Source organism: Ursus americanus, chromosome 9, assembly GCF_024610735.1.
Source record: "Ursus americanus isolate L20-20 chromosome 9, mUrsAme1.1.p, whole genome shotgun sequence".
In the NCBI taxonomy this organism is placed as follows: Eukaryota; Metazoa; Chordata; class Mammalia; order Carnivora; family Ursidae; genus Ursus; species Ursus americanus.
The window spans coordinates 67,359,435-67,384,132 of NC_142135.1; the positions used below are offsets into that span (position 1 = coordinate 67,359,435).

At 39.3% G+C, this 24,698-nt stretch overlaps 1 protein-coding gene across 6 annotated transcripts in view; it reads left to right on the top strand.

Annotated features, from left to right (window-relative positions):
• ASPH (aspartate beta-hydroxylase) overlaps window positions 1-24,698 on the top strand; it is a 211,767-nt gene that overhangs the window by 115,560 nt on the left and 71,509 nt on the right. For all 6 annotated transcript variants that reach the window (XM_045789028.2, XM_087864867.1, XM_087864869.1 and 3 more), the window contains one exon: window positions 21,623-21,708. In XM_045789028.2, the coding sequence (XP_045644984.2) occupies window positions 21,623-21,708 (86 nt within the window). The remainder of the gene's footprint in view (window positions 1-21,622; window positions 21,709-24,698) is intronic.

A 24,698-nucleotide genomic window follows, 5' to 3' on the forward strand; every position in this document is an offset into this window, starting at 1 on the left:
CTTCTACCTTGGGTGTTAAAGCTTTATTAACACTGGGTTTGAAAACACCTCACCAAAAAAAGCTAAACACTAAGGGATTTTTTATAAAACTCCATCGTGCCATTTATTTCCGTGGATGCTTGAAATTGCTGGGGTAAAATAATGTATTCAGCAAGGAAGCAAGTTCTTGCTTCCTCCCGTGAGTCCGCTTGATTGTGCTATTGGTATCTCATTCTTTAATTAAACTTGTCCAAAGATAGGATCAGCTAAAGTGTTTACTGTATAAATAGTTTTCATTCCCAGTGTGCAAGTTTAAAACCCTGGTAAAAAGAGTTTGCCATCTGTTAAGACCCAAAACATGTGGTGTGCTGTTGGCATAAAAATAAACTGCACATTATTCATAAAAAGAATCACAACATATATCATCTCTTTGGGGCTGACGGTAATCTGTGCCGTTTTGGAATGTCACCACCTTCTCTTTAAGTGACAGTATGATCAGTAGTGCGTGGTGTTAAAAAAAAAATCTATAAGACGTAATGAGATTAACATATGTATTTTTATTAACATGAAAATCGATTTTCTAAGTGTTACTGATAAGAAATGGTCATTTTTTTTCTTTGATCATTTCAAATTTAATTATTTCTTAGTTTAGGTTCACATCTTTTTTCCCCCTAAAATGTCACCATTTAATTTAGCCAGGTATTCACCTCTCTCCCTGCATTGCCACTCCCTCAGCCCTGTTACAGCGTCTTCTCCCACTCCTGAGGTTACCTGTATTTCTGCTCTTTGCCTTTCCACTTGTCTGTACTCACGACAAGAAACTTCCTACAATACGGGTTATTTGCTGTCAGTCATTAAAACTGACACCTGGGTGCTGTAGTCAAGCCTCTGATTCTTAGTTTCCGATTGGGTCATGATCTCAGGGGTCCTGAGATGGAGTCCCATGTCGGACTCCACCCTCGGGGCGGGGGTGGGGGGTATGTCTACTTAAGAATTCTCTCTCCCTCTCCCTCTTGCCCCGCACATATGCTTTTTCTCTCTCTCTAAAAATAAATGTTTTAAAATAAAATAAAATAGGGGCGCCTGGGTGGCACAGTGGTTGTCTGCCTTCAGCTCAGGGCGTGATTCCGGCGTAATGGGATCGAGCCCCACATCAGGCTCCTCCGCTATGAGCCTGCTTCTTCCTCTCCCACTCCCCCTGCTTGTGTTCCCTCTCTCGCTGGCTGTCTCTATCTCTGTCGAATAAATAAATAAAATCTTTAAAAAATAAAATAAAATAAAATAAAATAAAATAAAACCATCTCTGATATCATACTGCCTGTGGAACAAAGTCTAAATCCCTCAGAATATTATGCAAGAAATTCCATAATCTGGCTCCGAGCCCCTTCCGTGGGGACCCTTACTATTCCTAACCCAGAACCCTCTGCGGTTCTACTGGACTTTTCAGGCCTGAACTTGCCTCTTTGACATTTCCATGTTTATATTTGCCTCTTTCTTCGGAAGGTTTTGCCTGCCTCTGTCTCATCCCAAATTAGATTTGTGCTTTAAAATGCAGCTCAAACCCCAGATTCTTCCCTAATTCTTACCTTATTGTTCCAATTAGAGGTACTGTCTTGCTTCTCTGTGTTCCCAGTGTATTATATGATTCTCATTTTGCCCGATAATTTTTCACCTTCTATTCTAGTCATTAATTTACTGCCTCCACCAGGGTCTAGATTATTTGAGGATAGGGATCTGTCTTAGCCCCTTCAAGCTGCTGTAGCAAAAATGCCATAAGCTGGGTGGCCTAGCAGAAGTGTATTTGTCACAGTTCTAGAGGCGGGGAGTTCAAGATCAAAGCCCTGGCAAATTTGGTATCGGGTCCGTGGATGGTGCCTTCTCACTGTGTCCTCACGTCATGGGAGGGACTAGGGACCTCTGTGGGGTCTCTTTTATTAAGTACTGATCCCAGTCATGAAGTGCTGATCCCATTCAGGCCCTTAGGAACTAATCACCACTCAAAGGCCCCATCTCCTGAAAACATTGCCTTGGGGGTTAGGATTTCACCCTACACATTTGGGGGAGGGGACATAAACATTTGATCTATACCAGGACTATGTTCTAATCATCTTTGTGTCCCCTACACTGACCAGCATAATACTTTGCAAGGTACTCCGTAAATGTTTTTTCAAAATGATTTGTAAACTGACATACATGTTCCTCTGGAAAATCCGTTAATAACCAAATTCATTCAGTGGAGAAGTTTAGATCAATACATCAGAATAGAATGTCAAATTCTAAGTTGGATTTTTTTTTCTATAGAACTATTGGGCAATAGTAATGAATATCCCAAAATATTCTTGGCGCTCTTCTGTTCAGTATTTCTTATTGGATAATCAGTATCTCTTAAGATCGCGTAGGAAGTTCTGACTTATTTGTTTGAGACAAAACCAGTTGCAATCTTTGGATCTTGTCTGGATTCCATTTCAGAATAACATACTCTAATAATATGAGTTCATAAGATAGGGAAATGTCAATACTGACTATCCAGTGAAATTCTGATATTCAGGAATTATTGTTAATTTCTTTTTAGATATGATTAAACTCTTGTGGTTGTGTTTGTATATGTTTATTATAGTAGTTTTACTATGATAGTTAATGTAGATAAACTTCTCTTAAGGCCTGTAGTTTGGTAAGTTTCCACATATATACAGCTATGAAACCCTCAAGATCACATCCAATGATGCCAAAAATTTCCTTGTGCCCCTCTGTAGTCCTTCCTGTAAACTTGCCCTCTTCCCTTTCCATCCCCAGTCCCTAAGGTCCCTCCATCTCCATGCAGTTTACATTTCCTACAAGTTTATATAAGTGGAATCATATAGTATGTGCCCCTTTTTTGTGTCTGGCTGCTTTCATTCAACAATTATCTTGACATTCACCCACATTGTATTACCTAGGAATGGTTCATTTCTTTTTATCCATTTTATTGATATAATAGTTTGCTTATTTGTTCACCTGTTGATGGACATTTGGGTTGTTTCCATTTCGGGGCTATTACAAATAAATCTGCTGTGAGCATTCTTGTACAAGTAATTTTGTGAATACATGCTTTCATTTCCCTTGGGTAAGTGCATGGGAATGGAATGGTTGGATGATATGATGCTCTATGTTTAACTTTATAAGAAATTCTCAAACTGTTTTCCAAGTGGATTTACAGTTAATTTTACATTCTCAGCAGGACTGTATAAGAGTTCCAGTTCTTCCACATCTTTACCAACACTTGGTATGGTCAATTTTTTTTAAATTTCAGCCATTCTAATAGGTGTGTAGTGGTATGTCAGGTGAGTCTTAATTTGTATTTCCCTAGTGACAAACAAATAATGTGGAGCATCTTCCCATGAACTTAGTTTTCATTCTTTTCTCTTTTTCAGTAAAGAGTTAGTTCAAATCTTTTGCTCCCACCCGCCCCCTTTTTTATTGGTTGCTTGTTTTGTTATTCCTTGAGTTTTGAGAGTTACTTATGTATTATTTTTCTAACACCTTTATCACATTTATGACTTGCAAATATTTTCTTCCAACCTCTGGGCTGTCTTTTTATTTTCTTAACAGTAGCTATTGAAGACATTTTAAATTTCAGTGAAGTCCAATTTATGAATTTGTCCTTTTCTGAGTGGTGCTGTTGGAGTCATGCCTAAGAGATCTTTGCCGAATCCAAGGTCACAAAGATTTTCTCATATCATTTTTCCTAGGAGTATTATGATTTTAGGTTTTATATTTAGGTTTGTCTTCCATTGAATTAATTTTTGTTTATGGTAAAAGTATAAATGGCAGTTCATTTTCAAAATATGGACATTTTAGCAGATATGTTGGCAGTATTTGCTGAAAATATTTATTTCCTCTGAATTTCCTGAATTTGTGGTTTTGTTGAAAATGTCCATATAGGTATGGGTCTGTTTCTGGCTGTCTGTTCAGTCCCACTGACTGTTTATTTGTCTCTATACCAGTGCCACACTGTATGGATCACTGCAGCTTTGTAAGTCTTGAAATCATGGGATATTTAAAAAAATATTGGAGGAATAAGGTCTTCAAACTTTGTTCTTCTTTTTCTCAGTTATTTTGGCTAGAGTGGAGGTCCTTTCTTTTTCCAAATAAATTTTAGAATTAGTATGTCAATTTCCACCAAATAAAAAAGGCTGCTGAGGTTTTGCTCTCACACAGAATCTATATATTTATTTGGGGAAAATTGGCGCCTTCACTGTGCTGAGTCTGGTAATCTGTTAACCTGGAATGTCTCTCCACTTAAGGTCTCTTACATTTTCTCTCGGCATTATCTTATCGTTTTGATTGACAGGTCTTCCACAACTTTTGTCAGATTTATCGCTAAATATATCATATTTTGGGATGTGATTATAAGTGGTGTTACTTTATAACTTCAATTTTCTGTTGATTGTCTATGGGAAAAAAATCATTTTTCTATATTAATCTTGTATCCTGGAGCCTTGCTAAACGAACTTAAATGTTCCAGTAGCTTTCTTGTAGCTTATATCAGATTTTCTGCAAAGATAATTACATCATCTCTAAATAAAGACAGTTTGATTTCTTTGTTTCCAAACAGGATGCTTTCTCTTTCTTTTTCTTGCCTGATTCAGTGACTAGAATCTCCAGTAAAATGTTGAATGGAATTATGAGAGTAGATATTTTTATCTTGTTCCTGATCTTAGGGGGGGGGAATCAGTCTTTATCAATAAGTTGGTGGCAGTTGTAGATTTTTTGTAGATGCTGTTTATCAGATTGAAAAAGTTTTCTTCTATTTCTACATTGTCAAGAGTTTTTATTAGGAATGAATTTTGGAGTCAGAGGCTGTTTCTTTGTCTAATAAAATGTTCATATGGGTTTTGGTTTTTGTTGTATTAATATAGATTGCATTGATTGATTTTTATGTATTGAACAAGCTATGGTTGGTTGAGATAAATCTCATGATGCATTATTCTTTATATAGATTGTTGGGTTTAATTTAAGAAATTTTGTTTAGAAACTTTTAAATCTGTGCTTATGCACATGAGCATTTTTTTTCCATGTAATATTTTTGCCTAGTTTGGATTTCACTATAACGTTAACCTCATAGAACGTGTTAGGTAGCAATTCCTCCTTTTCAAGAATTTATGTATTATGTATTATTTCTTCCTTAAATGTTTGGTAGAATTTACCAGTGAAAGTGGCTGGGCCTAGAGTTTTCTCTATGGGAAGGTTTTTAATTACATATTTGATTTCTTTGATTGATTTCAGGATATCCAGGTTATTTATTTCTCCTTGAATAACCTTTAGTAGTTTGTGTCTTTCAAGATTTGTATTTCATCTAACTTGTTGAATTAATTGGCATGGCATCGTTCATAACATTCTCTTATTATCTTTTTAATAATTGTAAAATCTGGAGCACCTGGGTGGCTCAGTCGTTAAGCGTCTGCCTTCGGCTCGGGGCGTGGTCCCAGGGTCCTGGGATCGAGCCCCACATCCGGCTCCCTGCTCCACTGGGAGCCTGCTTCTTCCTCTCCCTCTCCCCCTGCTTGTGTTACCTCTCTCACTGGCTGTCTCTCTCTCTGTCAAATAAATAAATAAAATCTTTTAAAAAAATAAAATAATTGTAAAATCTGTGGTGATATCATTCATTCCTGACATTGGCTATTCGTGTTTTTTTCTCTCTTTTTTTCATCTGTCTGGCTGGGGTTTTATCTGTTTATTTATCTTCTCTTAAAATCAGCTTTAATTTTATTGACATCATTAATTTTTCTACTTTGTAAGCTACTGATATCTGCTCTGATCTTTACTATTTTCTTTGTTCTACTACTTTAGGTTTGATTTGCTTTTATTTTTCTAGTTTCTCTAAGGTGGAAGCTTGGAAAATGTTTGGTGTACACTTGCAAAAACGTGTATTCTGCTGTTGTTGGAGGAGATGTTCTAGAAATGTCAGTTAGGTCAGGTTGGTTCATACTCTTATTCAGATCTGTATCCTTGCTGACATTCTCTCTACTTGTTCTATCAGTTATTGAATGAAGAGTATGAAAATCTCTGATAGACTTGTGGATTTTTCTACTCTCTTTACAGTTCTGTCTGTTTCAGACTCATGGATTTCGAAGCTCTGTTATTAGATGCATAAACATTTAGATTATTATATTCCCTTAATGAATTGACTCATTTATCATTATGGAATAACCTTCTTTGCCACTGATAATATTCTTTGAACACAAATCTACTTGAACATTAATATAGGCCCTCCAGCTTTTTTTGGTATTATTAGAATGGCATGCCATTTTCCTTCCATTGGCTTTTGACTTGTTTGTGTGTTTGTATTTGAAGTGCATTTTTGTAGTCAGCATATAGTTAGGTTGTGCTTTTTCATTGAAGCTGAAGTTGTTTGACTTTTAATTGGGATATCTATATATAATGTGCTTATTGATTTGATGAGGTTTAAATCTGTTTCTTGCTGTGTGTTTTCTGTCACATCTACTTGTGTCATTTTTCTCTCTCTCTACTTCTTTTGGAGTAATTGAGTAATTTTTATGCTTTGATTTTATCTATCTTGTTGAGTTATTAGCTATAACTCTTATTTCTTTAGTGATTGTTTTAGGGTGTATAGCACACATCCTTAACTTATCAGTCTGCCTCCAAGTGATATTATACTACTTCACATGTACTGTATAGAACCTTACAATCTCTACTCCCACCTCTCCCCTCTGAATTTGTGCTATTGTTGTACATTTTACTTTTATTTTAAAGTCTATACTACGTTGTTATTGTTTTTGTTTAAACAATTATTTTATTTAAAACGATTATCTTTTGGGGTACCTTGGTGGCTCAATGGGTTAATAAGCAGCTGACTCTTGATTTCAGCTCAGGTCGTAATCTCAGGGTCATGAGATCGAGCCCCGTGTTGGGCTCTGTGCTGAGCATGGATCCTGCTTACAATTCTCTCTTCCTCTCTTTCTGCCTCTCCCCCACTCACCCTCTTTCTCTCTCTTTCTCTCTCTGAAAAAATAAAGAAAAAAACCTTAAAATATAAATAAATAAAACAACTATTTAAATAAGCATTTTATTTATTTATTTGACAGAGAGAGAGAGAGAGAGCACAAGCAGGTGCAGCAGTAGGCAGAGGGAGAGGGAGAAGCAGGCTCCCCACTGAGCAGGGAGCCCACTGCAGGGCTTGATCCCAGGACGCTGGATCATGACCTGAGCCAAAGGCAGACACTCAACCAGCTGAGCCACCCGAGTGCCCCAGCTTTTAAAAAGATTTAAATAATAAGAAAGAAAATGTGTAGTAACCCATGTAGGTACCATTTCCAGTCCTTTCTTTTTTATGTGTACATCTATATTCCCATCTATTATCAATTTCCTTCTGTTTGATGTCATTTAACGTATGTTATAGTGCAGGCCAGTTGGTAATGAATTCTTTCAGTTTTTGTATTTCTGAAAAGCCTTTATTTCACCCTTGTTTTGGGAGATATTTTTGCTGGGTATAGAATTCTCAGTTGACTTTTTTTTTTTCCTGTTAGTACAGTTGACCCTCAAACAACGCAGGGGTTAGGGGCACTGAGCTCCCTGCACAGTCAAAAATCTACTATAACTTTTGACTCCCCCAAAACTTAACTACTAACACCCTGATCAGAAGCCTTACAACATAAACAGTCGATTAACACATATTTTGTACATTATATGTATTATATACTGTATTCTTACAATAAACTACAGAAAAGAAAATGTCATTAAGAAAGCCATAAAATACATTTACAGCACCGTATTCTAAAAAAATTCACACAGTTCAAACCCACGTTGTTAAAGGGTCAACTGTACATAAAAAAATTGCTCCATTCCCTTTTCCCTTCCATTTTTTTCTAATAAGTCTGCTATCATCCTTATTCTTCATTCCATATATGTAGCATGTCTGTTCTCCGCTGTCTACGTTTTGAGTTTTCTTTTTATCGCTGGTTTTGAAAAATTTGATTACTCTCTCTCAGGAATCCCTACCCCTCATTGTCCAATATAAAGTAACTCGAAAACCATTGTTTCATATATGATATGGAAATTTTTAGAAATTTGATTTAGTTTTTAATATATGCACTTAACCTTAATATTTGAAGACAAGATCCTCTTCTTTATTGTTATTTCTACCACATCTATTTCATAAAGGCAATGGCTTTATTTTTCAATATATTGAATTATAGGTTTATGTCTCTGTTTCTGATCTATATTCACATTTGCCTGTAGTGAAAATTCAATCAGTTAAACATGTATTTTCTATTTTTAAAATATTAGAGATAGTTTATCTGTCACTCTGTTTGCTATTCTTCAATAAATTCAACTATTTCTCATTTCCTGGAGATCCAGATCTTAACAGTTGAATCGCTAGTTGAAAATTTGTGGTTATCTTATGTTTACCACCACTCCTACAAACCAAGATTAATACAAATTTTATAATATCAGATTTTCATTTTCTTCACATATGGAGAAATTATCAAAGCACTCGGAATTTATTACAGTGATTGAATTATATTTAAAGATTTCCACTTGGTTTGGTGACATCTCACATTACGTCTAAAAAGATATGAGTCAAATGTAACTTGTGTCTTAAAAGGGATACTAATCATAACCAGCCAATATTAATGCTGACAAATACCAAGCGAGCATATGTTGACATCTGATAATCAAAAAAATAAGGTAACATTAGAAACTAATATATGTACTAGTATTTAGATATCTCTGCAATGCTGCAGAGCAGAATTATAATGATTTTTTTTTTCTAGTATAGGTGCTTATCTCCTCACCTTTGCAACACTCCCTCCCCTAAGATTCTTACTCAGTGGTGCTTGGGAATGCCTGTTTATTTCAAGTTCCCCTGGTGCTACTGATGTACAGCCAGGCTTGGAAATTATTGCTTTATTTAACATTACTGGGAAATCAATATTTCATAGAAACATATTTTTTTTACTATTTATTTATTTATTTATTTATTTATTTATTTATTTATTTATTTAGAGAGCACAGGCAGGGGAGAGGGGCAGAGGGAGAGGGAGAATTTTTTTTTAAAGATTTTATTTATTTGAGAGAGAGGGAGGGAGAGAGAGAGAGTGAGCATGAGCAGGGGAGGGGTAGAGGGAGGGGGATAAGCAGACTCCCTACTGAGCAGGGAGCCCGACTTGGAACTCAATCCCAGGATCCCAGGATCATGACACGAGCAGAATGCAGACAATTAACCAACTGAGCCATGCAGGTGCCCCAGAGAGAGAATCTTAAGCAGGCTCCACACCCTAACTTACAACCCTGAGATTGCAAACTGAGCCAAAATCAAGAGTCAGACGCTCAACCAACTGAGCCACTGAGGCGCCCCCTAGAAACATACTTTTTAAAGGCCTTAAATACCTGTAAGAACCATTTAAACAAAATTTAAAAATTTGGTAGGTACTTTTCTAAAATACTTTTTAAGCAACTCTACCTTCTAAAATAATATGCTGCACATAATTTAACTTTCCTTGGTGATTGGAGACTATAATGCCCATTTTAATAAATATCATACTTCCTGGGCAGTGCTGCCTTTTGGAGCTGTTGAAGTGCATAGCACCATTTACTGCTACACAGTCTGGCCAATGTTGAAATAGGCTCAATTTTGATGGTTTTTCTGTCTTTCTGACGCCAGTCTGTCAGCTCTTACTTTTTGCTGCTGAGGGTGCTTCTGACTCAAGCAACCCTCACTTTCTCTTTCTGATGTGTTACTTGAAGTGAGTTAAGGGCTCAAGGACCAGAAGGGCAAGATTGTTAGAATTGTATCTAAAATAAAATTTGGGTAAGGTGGCTATCCCCTCATGGAACAGTGCACATGGAGATGAAATTCATAGTGTCTGAAGCAGCTGTTGGTAAGCCTGTGAACTGCCTTGGCACTGAAGGGGTTTCTTTTATGTATAGAAAACACATCACTTAATGTCTCTGAAATTTCTAATTTAACATATGGGGTCACATCTGTTAAAGGATTATTAGACTAGAAAGGGAGTGATGTGTAATTTATTAAAATAACTCTATGGGGAGACAGCAGACTACATTTAATAAACTGGAATACTTGCTGCCCCCACTGAATGCTCCCAGTGGAGCCGCACATTAGTTCAATAGATGGGGCAGATGAAAACAATTGGCCTTTATATAATGTTTACTGTATTGTAGTACTTAGTGTCTCTCAGCTGAAAAATATGTATGTTAACTGTTCAGTTTAAGCTTGAATATTGAACTCCTGCTGCTATATAGTTGATACTTAGTTCTGAGGAGAACAAGAGTCCCTTGTTCCTTAGCTGTAGGAGGCAAAGGAAGGGTTTATCACTCTCTTTCCCTCCCACGTGCAGTGAAGTCCGGCAGGTAAGAGAAGCTGTCTAGAGTTGCGCAGATTTACCTCTTCTCCCAGCACTGTAGACGGACAAGGTAGATGGTATTAGATGGCAGGCTCAGAGGAGGTTCTTTTTGGATCGAATGCATTAATTTTCCTTTCTCACAGTGATAATACAAAGACTCCTGCCAGAAGCACTTCCATGGCTGCCTGCTGATTGGGTTTCTCAGTAGCAAATAACAGGACTCTGTCTTGATATGATAGCAGATTTCTTTCACAACCCCTTGTGAAACAAAGCAATAGAATACTGTAGGGGTGGAAAAGTTTTCCCTTCTTCCCTTTTAGGTTCTTTGGTCTAATAATTAAATTGGCATAAGACAGATTAACAGGAGAAAAACAAAAGTTTAATAGCATGTGTGCCTTCTGTATACATGGGAGAGACCCAGGAAAACTGAATAGCTCTCCAAAATGACTGAAGCCATCACCTTAAATTCCATCCTCAGCTAAAGGTAAAAGATGGTGGGGCTGGGGAGCCAGTCATGGGAGCTTAGCAGGAGAAACATAATAAACAAGTGTAAGGTTGTTATGCAGACTTAAGTCCGGGCTTTCTCTATTGATAAGAGTTTCAGCACATTGAGTGATCCCTCCTTCCTGGGAGGAAAAGACACCCTTAAAGACAAAGACAGAAACATCCTTAAAATTGAATATCTCCCTTTTTATGCGCTAAGTCTGGAGCCTGCTTAAGATTCTCTCTCCCTCTCCCCCCACCTCTGTTCACGCATGCATACTCTTTCTCTCTCTCTTAAAAACAAAAAAAGGATATCTCCCTTATAAATGTAAATGTATTTTACAAAAGGGTAACCTCTACTCAGTTTTCGGAGCTTCTTCTATGTCTGCAATTTCTTAAAAATAACCAGCTGAAAATAATAATATGCCAAAGAAGCATATCTTGGAGTGGCAAAATTTGCTCCCCTAAAATACCTTGCACAACTCACACTTTTAGATGAAAGAGAAAGAACTGAGTGCTCCATCCTCCTATGCCTATGCCTTGAAGGAACACTGGTAAATGTGCAGATACAGGCTTGCTTTCTCTATACCTGGCAGAAAGAATTCCATCAAAAATCTTAGCGCTGGATTCTTCAAGTCTTGAATGTTTTGCTCTGTTGTTTCCTTTTTTTTTTTTTTTTTAATCATTTGCCTTAATTTATAGATTTACCTCAAGGCCAGACAAATTTAGTGATTTTTTTTTCTTATATTGAAATCTAGCTTTGGTTTTAAAAAGAAAAGCAAAATTAACTTCCAATTCTAACACAGGAAGATTAAAATATGTAATGGGGTCTGTCTTAGGTTAACTGTTAATTAACATGAATAATATTGCAATAAAGCATTTTGTGATTATTTTAGCTTCAGGCTGCATTTCAGATACAGAGCATATTTTTCTTCAGCGTCTTACTTTGGTCTTACTCCTCCTTCTGTTAAAATTATTTTGCTGTTTGGATTATTTCTCATCATATCCTATCTTCGGATACTTGTAACAAAAAGCAGTCTTTCATATTTTATGTTGTTCTACTTGGAGACACATAGCAGGGTCTGGGGAGCAAGGCAAGTATAGTGTGGCCCCATAGGTCCTTAGTCCTTTGTTGATTCAGAAAATACAAACCAGATACAGGTGTATTGTGGCAAAGTTAATAGTTGCCCAAAGTCTCTCTCAAGGAAATGATTGACTGTAGAGCAAATCTGGTATCTTAAAAATAAATAAATAAATAAATAAATAAATAAATAAATAAATAAATAAATAAAATTCCTCAAACCATTTGCTAATAAGGTGTTGGGGATGAGCAAATTTTCCTCTCTCCAAGGTTCTTCCAGCTGGACTAAGAACGAAATTGACGTGAGACAGATTAACAGGAGAAAATCACATTTAGTGTTAGTGTTATACATGCAGGGCACCACAGACAGGAAACTCCAAGGACAGTCAGGCAACATGAGGCTTATATGACATCCTGAGCTAAGGAGCTTAAACCCTAAGGTAAGGGTCTGGAGATACAATAAGGAGGTAGGCCATTAGCTGGAAGGTGAGAGTTGAGGTTTGGAAAACAGGCTGTCCTGTTATACAAATAACTTTCTTAGGTGAAAATAGAATCTCTTAATAGCTCTCTTCCTTGTGCAGGCTTTCCTTTCCAATGTAAATTTAGGCAGTTGAGAGAGGGGTAAAGACCTTTTCCTGAATCTGCTGGGTTTTGATTTCTTTTAACTCAAAATCATCTTCATGCCAAAGTGGCCATCTTGGGGTGGCCTGCCTTTGGCCCCTACAAAGATATATACATCTCCCATTTAATTAAACAGAATTTTTAAGATACATGAAAATAAGGTGTTATAGATGAAAGCCATGATTAACATTTATATTGATATTTTAGGCTCCTTTATGGTTGGTAGGTGAGGGTCAGATATTATCCCAGTTTCGTGGAAGTGAAATTAAGCAAGTCACCTAAGAAGGGCAAAATTGAGTCTCACACTCTGTCCTCTAGACTCTACACTGCGATCATCCTACTAAGCCAGGATGTCTGCATAACGTGTAAACCCTGGATCTTTGAGACACAAAAGGAAAATTATTGTGGTTATTTAACTACCTTTATCCTCGAGACAAGCAGTACAAAGTTCACCTTATTCCTTTATACAATGTAGGGGCCAAGAGCAAACTGCCCCAAGATGGGCTGCTTTGGCATGAAGATTATTTTGCACTGAAGGCAATCTGGATCCTGTGAGCTCAAGACAAACTTTTCCTCTCTGTTAACCACATAGAAGAATCTAAATTGGGGATCTTTCTTGGAATAAGAGTTATTACCAGAGATAAATTTTATCAGAGTGACCCATCCGTATGGCAGGGCAAACATCTAATGACCAAATACTTGCTCTTCTTATTGCCCTGTGAATTGCATTCTTTCCTGTGAAATCCCAGACTCCTACCCTCTTCTTCTCAGTTCAGGATGACATATATCTCTCATTTTGCCTGACTGTCTTTGGAATTTCCGTATCTGTGTGGATTCCTTGTACATGTGAAATTAAATTTGATTTTCTCCTCTGTTAATCTGTCTCATGTCAATTTCATTTTTAGTGCAGCTAGAGGGACCTTGAAGGGAACAGGAATTCTTGGTCTCTGACAACAGCATGATACTTATACCAATGCTTAATTCTATTCTGTCATCACTCTCAAAACCCTTAGAAACACCCTAATTTTTTAACTTTTGGGCCGTGCTAGAGATATATGTAGCAAAATGGCAAAAGCATAGACAATGCAGTCAAGATAACCCTGAGCTCCAATCTTGGTTCCTCCTGTTTATGGTTTACACAGCCTAGGTGAATCACACATGTCTAGCAGAGTAAGTGCTCAGTAAATGTCAACTATTATTATCAGCAAACAGTTTGATAAGGCATTAAGCAGTGACTCAGAATGTAAAAGCAAGATGCGTTGTGAACTTATGTTCTACTAAATTAGCTAAACTTTGCAGTCTAAGAAATTACTGGCTAATTGTGTTGGGGAGGAAGAATTTCCTCTGCCCTTCAAGGTCATTCTAGCCAGACTAAGACTCAAGTTTGACATGAGGCAGATTAACAGGAGAAAATCAAATTTAATTTTGTACCAATAGGGAATCCATACAGAGATGGAAATTCCAGTCAGGGGGTCATTTTGAACAAAGGAGAAGGGGGTAGGATCTGGGACTTCCAAGGGAAGGAATGCAATTCACGGGAAAATGAAAAAGAGTAAATGTTTGGTAAATTAATGTTTGCGGGACCATTCAGAAACAATGGGACATAGAGAACTTTGATCAAACAGGCCTTGCTAGCTTCCTCCCTGTTCACCTGTGGAGTTCATATCTATGGTGATAGCTCTCTTCCCAGAGCAAGTCCTCTGTCTAAATTCTTTTAGGCACCTGTTGGGGGAGGTAAAGAGCTTTTCCTGTATCTGCTGGGTTTTGATGGCTTTTAACTCAAAATAATCTTCATGCTAAAGTGGCCCACCTTGGGCAGCCTGCCCTTGGCCCCTGCAGTTGTATCTAGTATTCTGCCCTTTATGTTCTAAATTGCTGAATATACTGAAAAATTAAAATGGAATGAGACATAGGAATTGAATATCAGTGTTCTCTATAATATTTTCAGTGAGGATTGGCTTACATATACCTTGTTACTTTTTCTCATCTTTTTCCTCTGTCCCCTCCATTGTTGTCCGCTGACACTTTTTGGATTAGACCTTCTTTTTATAAAGCAAGCTATTCTCAGTTCATTCTCTTCTTGGTTGCTTATAATTTGCTGATTTTTTTTTAATAGCTCATATGCCTAAGTTAAAATTGACATTGTCCCATCCCCTTCCAGAATGTCTTGATTCATTCATGCTTACATTATGTTCGGAAACATTTGTTGAGGACTTTTTCTGTAAGGCCAGCCATGTGCTAAATGCTGGGAATAAGTTACAAGGAAGACACAGTTTTTTTCTCTGACAAACTAACAACTAAGTAAGGGTTGGGGAGGGTTGTTAGGAAGAGAGAGAGGGTGAGCATGCACAAGCTAAATATACAACCAACTTAAACACAGCCTGAAAAGTTTACTATTTCTAGAAACAAAATGCTATGTGAACGCAGAAGAGAAGGGTATTTTTTTTTTTTGGCATGATGAAGTCTTAGATGACTAAATAGAGGAAATGGCATTTAAACTAGGTCTTGAAAGTCAAAGTGCAGAGTATTCTGTGGTAGAAATAGAGGGAAGTGTTTTCCAAAGAAAACACCATGAGAAGATTCACAGAGGTGTCAGAGTTCATGCCATATTTGAGAGGCTATGTAAAGGCAACGTGAAGTGCTTTATAGGTATGGAACAAGAGAGGAAAACAGAGACTAGGGGCAAGTTTGTGAAAGACCGTAAACCTGGTTCAAGGAAGCACAACTGTGAAATAGCTCAAGATGGACATTATCTCCCTTGAATAAATAAAGCGTTTTGGTGGTTTTGACTTAGTGGGAGAAACTCTCATTCTCTCTCTCTCTATCTCAGAGTGCAGTTAATTTAAGATCCTTAATTAGCATACAGAGTTGTATCAAAAACAAAATGGTAGCCCAGGGCAGGAGCAGATGCCGTGACCCTCAGCATTGCAACCCTTGGCATGTGGATTCCCTCATCTGGGTTGGGATAGGGAGCTACAGTTGTACACTTTGTGTCCTGCCTATTTTCAAAAGCCCAATTCTTGCTATGCCACTTCCCTTTTAAAGTTGGGGTGTACATCCTCTCTCAGCAAAACTTAGACTCCCTAAACATGCACTTCAGGCCTCTACTGGTTCTTGAAGTAGGCTCAGCACCACTAAGGCCACATCCTCAGATGTGGGGAGAGATCAAGACTGTGCCCAGAGTCCTTGAACAATATCTCCTCCTTCAGCTTTCCAAAATTCTTGAAAGCCCTGACTCCCACAATAAGAGCATTCATACAGATAGTACCAAACACTAGTATCCAAGCCAAAGGAGATGTTTGGCCTTTCACTTACAAGAAAAATAACGAATGATGACAATACAAGTCCCCAGTTGTGACTGAGTTACAAAATAGCTACTCTTCCTTCTGCCCAGAATAATGGTACCACTACTTCCACTGGGTATGCTTGAGTTCTGAGTTTCCCCAGGAAACTTTCCCTTCTGCCCCCCAAATGGATTAGCACCACTCCTGGTGCATCCTTAAACTCATTCCTCTAAAGGTTAATTATCCATTTACATTTTTCTTCTCAATAAGACTGTAGCCTCCTTGAGGAAGGTCTGTTGAATTCCCAGCATAGCATGGTCCTTGGAACACAGTGGTATTTTAGCAAATAGTTGAAGGAATGAACGAGTCAGTGAAGAAGGTTGGTCTTAATCTAAAGGCCTTGGGCTCTCTCCACTGCGTACAAACACTGAAGAACAGCAACATTTTGGTGTGGTTCAAGAGGAGTCAAAAAATTTTTTAAATAATTTTTATACAAAAGAGTAGAATGCTTGGAGCGGGGAAAGAATGATAACGAAGAGGGGTGGGCAATCAGGAGGAGAAAAGGTAGCTGAGATATTAAATAAAATTATATAGACGTCATCAAGGGCCTCGTTATGTCTGGAGGAGCATTTTTTTTTTCCTTTTTTTTTTTTGTTCAGGGAGAAGCCTCATAAGCGTCTCCTCAGAAGGTTGAATTTGAATTACCTCCCATAAGATTCATGGCAGGGAGGGGGCTCCTCAAAATCGGATTTATTTTTAAACGTGTGATATTTTGGGGGCTCCTGGGTGACTCATTCAGTTGAATGTTTGATTCTTGGTCTCAGCTCAGGTCTTGATCTCAGGGTCGTGAGTTCAAGCCCCGTGTTGGGCTCCGCACTGGGCATGAAGCCTACTTAAAAAAAAAAAAAAAAAAGAGTATGGTATTTTCATGCCCAAATGCTTTTCATACTGTTGTAGATGTAAGGGTCCTCATTGAGAATCATGTGTGGCTTGTCCCTTCCTTATAACATTTTTGTTAAGGCAGTATTGAGACATAATTTACACGTGCTAAGTCCAAACCATATGTATCCAAGTGTGCAGGGATGAGTTTTGACGTTTGTATAGACATCTAGATACAGTTTACCCACCACAATTAAGAAACAGAACTCTGTTACCCCCAAATTCTCTTGTACCCTTTGTAGTCAACCCCTTCCCCCACTCCCAGCCTCTGGAATCGCTTACCGTTTTCTTTCCTTGCAGTTTTCTCTTTTCCAAAATACTGTATAAAGGGAATCATCCAGCCAGTAGCCTCTTGAATTTGGCCTCTTTGACTTAACATAATGCATTTGAGGTACCTCGTGCGTATTACAGCTTAGCATAGAGTAGTAGTCCACTGTATTACTATGCCACAGATTGCCCATTCACCAGCTGATGGACCTTTGTTCTTTTTCTACTTTTTGGCTCCTGTGAAAAGCACTGCAGTGAACATGCACTTACATGTCTTTGTGTAGACGTATGCTTTCATTCTTCTTGGGTGGGTAACCAGGATCGGGACTGCTGGCATGGCTTTCTAAGGAATTTCATTTTTATTATGTATGTTCAGGAATCCATGGGTGTATATAAAGAGTGGGAGACATGGACAGAAAGATCCTCAGGACAGTGTAGACCATGGGGACAGACTGGAAGCAGGGAGACTGGTTAGGAAATTGTGGCTTCTCTCTCTACCATGTAGCAGACATTGCCATCTCTGTCACTCTCTTTAATGCAGTGGGTTTAGAACACAGAGTAATGCAGAGATCCTGTATCTTTTTTGTTTGGTTTTTGTTTTGTTGCCCCATAATATAAAAGATCTTCATTTGTGGACCAAGTGGAAATGAAAGAGAATCAACATTCAATTTTATATAATCTAAGTATGTATTGCTAGAGCTTTTCTCATATTGTTAATTATTCTTTTATTGTCCTTCTTTTTCTTCTTGTTTCCTCTTAATGTTTCAACCATGGCATGGCAAGGGAACTAAGAATTTGAAATGCAACTGAAATGCACTTTTTTCCTTCTTTGAGGTTTTGGAAAAAAATAAAATACTTGCAATGGTAGCGATTATTTTTATACAAAGTTTAATATAGCATGAATAGCTTCCTTCTAAACCATTTTTTAAAAATCCATGTTCAACAAAATTAATAGTTCATTCCAGTGCCTTCTAGGTCTACTTTGAAAGATTATTAATGTGATTTCAATCAACTGAAAATTAAAAGCACGGGATTTCTAAGTTCAAAGAGACCTTAACACAGCCAGCCCATGTCACTTATTTGTAGATGCGCAAATTGAGGCCCAGACCACCTGGGAGCTGAGTTTCATCGCTAACCCTGAGAACTCATCATCGTTTCTGTGGCTTGGCCATGTGCCTCCCCATAACAAGAAGGAAGAGCTCTGTGTTTTTTAGAATTGGGAAAATTGCCTTAGGCTTTTTATGCATTTAAAAATAAACATAGTCATGATAGGACCAAACTTGAATTTCAAAGAGAAGAGAAATGGAAACTACTAAACTTGAAGATACGTGAAAAGAGACATATAACATTTTTAATATTTTGTCTATTTTTTTGTGATGACATTGAAATACTTTGACATTAAGATACAGTGTACAACTGTTTAACAAGCATATTATTTTACTGATGACTCTGTTGAACTGCCAGTAGTTGATTTTTCTTCTTATAGATAAATCTCATGTTAATTTTATAAAACGGGAGACAGATTTGGGAAAACCAGTGATGCTAGCAGTAACATCCTGTAGCCGGGTGCACGCCAGGCTTTCTTGGTCCCGATGGCGTTCTGCTGACAGACACTTCTGCAAAACTGAAATGAGCAATTGAGAGACATAAGTCAGTGCTGAGATGACAAGACACTGAGTCACCACCACGCATTCACATCTCAGTCAAACATCAGGTTGTTTTCCATGTCCTCAGCATATGTGCTAACGTGTAATGACATGCAGCTGAAAACACCCATCATCCACTATTTTGTCAGTCTCTGCTTTAGCCATTTATATTTTTTAGCAATACGGGTCTTGAGGGCTCAGGGAGGGGGGGATGAGAAAGGTGGAATAAACAAATAAAAGAGCATAACAGTTTTTAAAAATGCACAAGGAGTGAAATAAAGGGAAGGTGATCGGAGTGTCAGCTTTCTTGCTGATGACAGCTGCTTTGACGATGGGGCATAGATGAGCAGGAATAATGGGGTGATTAATAATGAACCCCAGAATTAGACATAACTGCCCACTCTAGGCAGCTTGAACAGCCCTAGTCCCCCCACGTGGGGACCTCCCTGTAAGATGGCGTTACTTAGCATCCTACGTGTGCTCTTGGGAGGAAGGGAAAGGGTGGGACGGAACCACACAAGCTTGTCACATCCCCCAACCCAGTGAGCAGATAAGTACACCAATGCCCCTGTGGGGAGAGGCAAGAGGCCAAGAGTTTTTAGGGAATGTCCCTCCCTTTGGAAACCATTTGAGTGGAAAATAAGTGTGTCTCATCCTGTGTGGATGAGAGAAGAGAGGTATCAAGGGACTGACCCTTTTGGAACCCCAGTGACATGTCTGTGGAGTTAAGTTTACTACGTCTGGGAGGTTGAGAGAATAAAAGTGGGTATAGGTAAAGCACCCGGCATGGGGACAGGCACAGAGTGAAGCTAAAAAAATCGTCATGATTCTGTTCAGTCTTTGTTTGGACAAATCCACGTGTTCCTTCTTTGCCCTGTTTTGTTTGCCATCTCTAACCGTTTTGTGATTTGGACAACCAGATGGATGCCATTCTCCAAAAGAGGGCAGATATGGGAATGAGTAGAGTAGGGGCAGCAGTGCATTTCATTTCTTATCTGCTGAGCGTGAGGCATCTGCATCATAAATCATAGACACATGGATGTATGATTTTTGTAACGCAAAAGAACATTAGCCTGTTAATTTGTAGCTCCATTTGGAAATTAAACTGTTAAAGAAAGCCCCATACAGGGCTGAAGACTGACCCCCAAGAGCACCACATCCCAGGGAGCAGCGGAGGGCAGGAGCCACAGAGAAGCCAGGGGAGGAAATGAAGAGGCCAGAGAATAAGGAGGAAAACTAGGAAAGTGGGCAACACAGAAGTCAAGGAGAGCGATCCTTTCAGGAAGGAGGGAGGAGTCCACTGTGCCAGATGCTGCAGAGGAGTCAGGTAGGAAACAGAGAATGAGGAACCAATGGGGTGCAGAGAAGGCCGTAGGCATCATTAGCCGTCAGTTACAGAGCACTTAGTGTATGCCAGGCACTGTGCTATTTGCTCGCGCACAATATCAACTTAATTCTCAAAAACGCTGCATTTTTAGAGATGAGGCATCTGCATCATAAATCATTTTTACAGATAAGCATCTGCATCATAAATGATTTTTACAGATGAGGGAAGTAGGAGTCAGAGAAGTTTAGTACCAGCTTGACTTAGGTCACAAAGCTTAGAAGTCGCAGCGCTGGGACTCAGACCCCTGCCATCTGACTCTTAACCACTGAGCTCCCCTTTCTTCCAGAAGACTTGCTTTTGCCCTGTGTTGGGTGAAGCAGCCAGAGCACTGTGAGTTGAGAGGGAGCCAGGAGTGAGGGGAGGGTAAGAGCGATGGCAGGTAGAGGAGGGTAGGCTGAGGTTTGTCTTGCTTTAGGATGGCGGAGACTTCAGCATTATTAAATGATGATAGATGCCCAGAATAGAGCGAGGGAGTGAGGAGACACCAGGGAGGTGTAGAAGACAGAGGACCAGTGTGTGTGTGGAGGGGTGGGAGTTTAGGAAGGAGAGCCCCTCCTCCTGTGTGCTAGGAGAGAGCAGAAGCGATCGGATGGATAGGTTCAGTGTCAGAACATTAATGAAGAACGTCTCTTCTGATTGTTCTCTCTCTCCCACTCCATCCCCTGTCCCACCACCAGTCCCCTCCTCTATCTGAAACATCCCACTTTCCCTTCCATGTCCCACTCTTGTCACTCTCCTGAGCCATCAGACAGGATGATTTCCTCTAAGCTTCCAGGGAGCTCGTGGCATCCGTCCACCCCACGGGCACTGCCAGGTGGGCCCCAGCAGGACCCACTCCCTCACTGCTGGATGTGACTTCATGCCAAGTGAACATGAACCAATTCAGCTTGCACCTAAGCTCTATAGGAGCTTAGGGTTTGGAAAAGGACTAAGTTGCACAAACGATTATACTATAAGTCCTATGGGAGAAGGACCATGGAAGAGAGGTATGCACAGTGCTGTGGGCTTCAGTCCAGAGGGAGTGCAGTGAGGGAGGCAGGAGGATTTTGAGCTGGTTGTTGAAGGATGAACATGTTTTCAACTGACGAAGATAAGGAAGTAGCATCAGAAATGGCACAGAGCTTATTTGGGGAACACAGGAATGGTCGTGTTTGGCTGAAGGATGGAATGTAGCCGGAGTGGTAAGTCCATGATACGACAGGAGGACCTTGAGTGCTAGACTATGAAATTCTGTTCTTTTCTGCAGTCTTTCAGACTTAGCCAAGAAGTCGATCCTAAGAGTCTATAAATCACACCTACCATTTTCCCTCCAGAAACTAAGCCAGTATCCTTGTGAGTTTCAGGATACCAGTACCCACCCAGGCTCCCAGGAACACCCTTGAGTGTATAAGGGTTGTGTTATCTCACTTGGCAGCTGTTGCCCATGTCCTCCCAGGGATGGGGCGGGAAGAGGCGAGCCGGGAGTGCGCTTGCTCCTACAGGGAGAGTTTGCTCATTACTTGTACATCACTATTCTTAAGAACTATTTCTAGACAAAGAAATAAAAAATAAAAACCTCTTTTTTCTTTCAGTTAAGAAAAAGAAGCCTAAACTATTAAATAAATTTGATAAGACTATTAAAGCTGAACTTGATGCTGCAGAAAAGCTTCGTAAAAGGGTATGTTGATGTTTTTGTTTGGCGCAGAAACGTGCAATGGGTTCGTTGTTCAGTAAATTCAGGCATTGCTCTTGAATTGTTACAAAATAAGAAGAAGAGACGCAGCCCTTGAATAGAGTGGATTTTTCCCCAAGCACATCGGCGTTCCATGTGAAATGAATCAAGTGAAAGGGAAAAATTGCATCTGTATGGACAAATAGAAGTAGAAGTAACAGTTAGGCCGGCTGACTTGGGGTCAGCCTACCACCATGGCCCATCAGGTTTGTGGCTTTGGACAAAACACTTGGCCATTCTGAGCCTCAGTTTCCTTATTTAAAAAAAATGAGAGTATTAAGTAATCTCTTCCTACTTCATTTTTATGAAGATCAGATGAGATATTTTTTTTAAAGTATCAACTATGTCAAATCCCATATAGGTGAACATTTTTAATTGTATAGCACCTCATGGCAAAAAGAAAAAATAAGTTAGTCCAAGACTCTTAAGGTAGTTACTGTTAGGTGAAATGACATTGGGTTTAACATTCTTCTCGCTAGGTGTTAATCTCATGCACCTGCAGTTTTCAGGGGGACTGTTGTATGGTTTGTGTTGTTATCAGTTAATTTGAAATATGACTTGCCTTTTTTCCTAGATACTGCAGTTAAAAAAAGAACTTGACACTAGATTGAAGTTCTTGTTCTCTGACTCGGTCATAGTCATCATCTAATTATCAGGTCAAACATTTATAATAATGCATTTAATAACACCTTCACTTAATCATCTACTTGTTTGTCATGGAAACTTCTCTTTCTCTACGCTGCTCGAATTAGACTAGGCATCATGATCGTTAGTTTTCCTGTAATATGCTTTTTTTTTCCCAGTAGGCCTTGGCTGCAAAGAAGGGACAGGGGGATTGTAAGTAAATAAGCAACAACAAAAACACACAAGTTAGGAACTGAGTTGGGACAAGAATATGCTTCCCACATATTTATCGGAAACATACCAGGAACACAGAGACTTCTATAACACGCGTTAGGCAAGGTTCCCAGGCCAAGGTTGGCTTACCCTCTTCAGCAGCCCATAAAGATGGAGTAACTCCAAAGATTATTGCAGCAAAGTTGTTGTTCACGGTCCCTAAATTTAATCACTGGAATGATTTCTGGATCTGTCTTTTTTTTTTTTTTTTAAGATTTTATTTATTTATTTGACAGAGAGAGAGAGAGACAGCCAGTGAGAGAGGGAACACAAGCATGGGGAGTGAGAGAGGAAGAAGCAGGCTCCCCGCTGAACAGAGAGCCCGATGAGGGGCTTGATCCCAGGACCCTGGGATCAGGCCTTGAACCGAAGGCAGACGCTTAACGACTGAGCCACCCAGGCGCCCCTGAATCTGTCTTGTGTAACTTTACACAATGAAGCCATCTACTATTTGTGGGAAATTTGCATGTCTTAGTGGAAGTGAAGTACGAGTCTTCTATTTCTATCCCCTTGTTTGGGCATCCTCCACTTTCTCTTTACTGAATGCCATATATGAAAGTGTGGGATGCCTACTTCACAGGTGACTTTGAGGATAAAGGACAAATGAACAACTTTAGAGAAGGATTGTTATGTAATTTTAATGAATGGGAAAGATGGGCTCAGTTGCCAAGGGGAAGATAAATCAATGGGACATAAAAGTGCTGGAACGGTCCATGGGGTATTCTCTGGTTCTTGCTCATCTGGAGAAATGATGAGGCATTCCTCCAGGAGCACCCTGGATCTCTAACAGAGTAAATGAGGGAGGAAAGAAGAGCTACAATTCTTACTTCTGAAATAGCAGGGAGCCATATTATTGACTGAATTATCAGCGTAAGTCAGTTTAAGGTTATTTTTATGGCTATTTTCAAATGATGCAGCTGGTCACCTGGGAAGAGCCGAGGCCCATGCTGAGGTATGCCCTAGGTAGAGGGGTCCAGTTTCAGTTCACACCTAGCTTTAAGGACTGTGCTACATGAAAGTATGAGGTCACTGTTTTTCCATCAAAAATGTACAGATCAGATCCTATTTCAATCATGTCGTTTTCAAAAGTCATATGTATTGCTTAACACTCTTCCTTACCCCTAGAAAAAAGGATTTGGGATGATATACTGAAATATTCATTTATGAGCTAGAGTCATTTACTATTATTGTAATTTAAGTGAAAAAAAAAAAAGAGCGGGTAAAGGGAACACGTAATAAAGCCAGAGTAAGGTCACCACATGAAAGTTTGCATCACAGGCTCTGAAAGGAGCTTGGGATGAATGGATACGCCGTAGGCAGAACACAAAAGGAGTAGCATCACACTGTAAGAGTAATAGTGTTCAGCAGAGGAGCTGCTCTCCACCAAGTCCAGAGAGAAACGTTCTGCTGTGGCTCTCCATAAAGGGTACGCTGATGGATGGCATGGCTTCCTCCCTCACATCTCACCAGTGGATTCCTCAGTACATCTGTGGGGCTGTGTCTTAATGCCCTTCAGCACAGCCCATTGGCCTCATGCCCCAACAGTGGGGCCCAAGTACGCATCTGTCCAGTGAGCTGTCTTGGTCCTTGGAGAAAATGTAAGCTCTGTCCAAAGAGATGATTTTTAGGCAATTCTTTCAAGCATTGTGTCTTGCCTTTAAGTTTTTAAATAAAAATTGCATCATAGCGGTAGGAGCTGCATTTTCTAGGAAGATTCTAGGGAGGGGAAATTCTTCCAGACCAAAAGCAAACACATTTGCTTTGCCAGCCTGCTGAGGTGAGGGCAGGGCTGACAGTCCCTTAGCAAGGCAACACAGCCTCTGTCTTAAGGGGATTGGAAGGATGCCTTGGTCAAGCCAAAAGATTCCGTTATTTTTATAATCTTGATGGCCAACTAAGGGAGTATCCAGAAGGAACAAAATGCCTTAGCAGATTTGTTACGAATATTGTTCTTCCTATGTTTTAAATCGTAACAGTGCATTTAGCATGATTTTCACAAAAATAGCCTCAACATTTGCAATTTAAGTTACAGAAGGCGT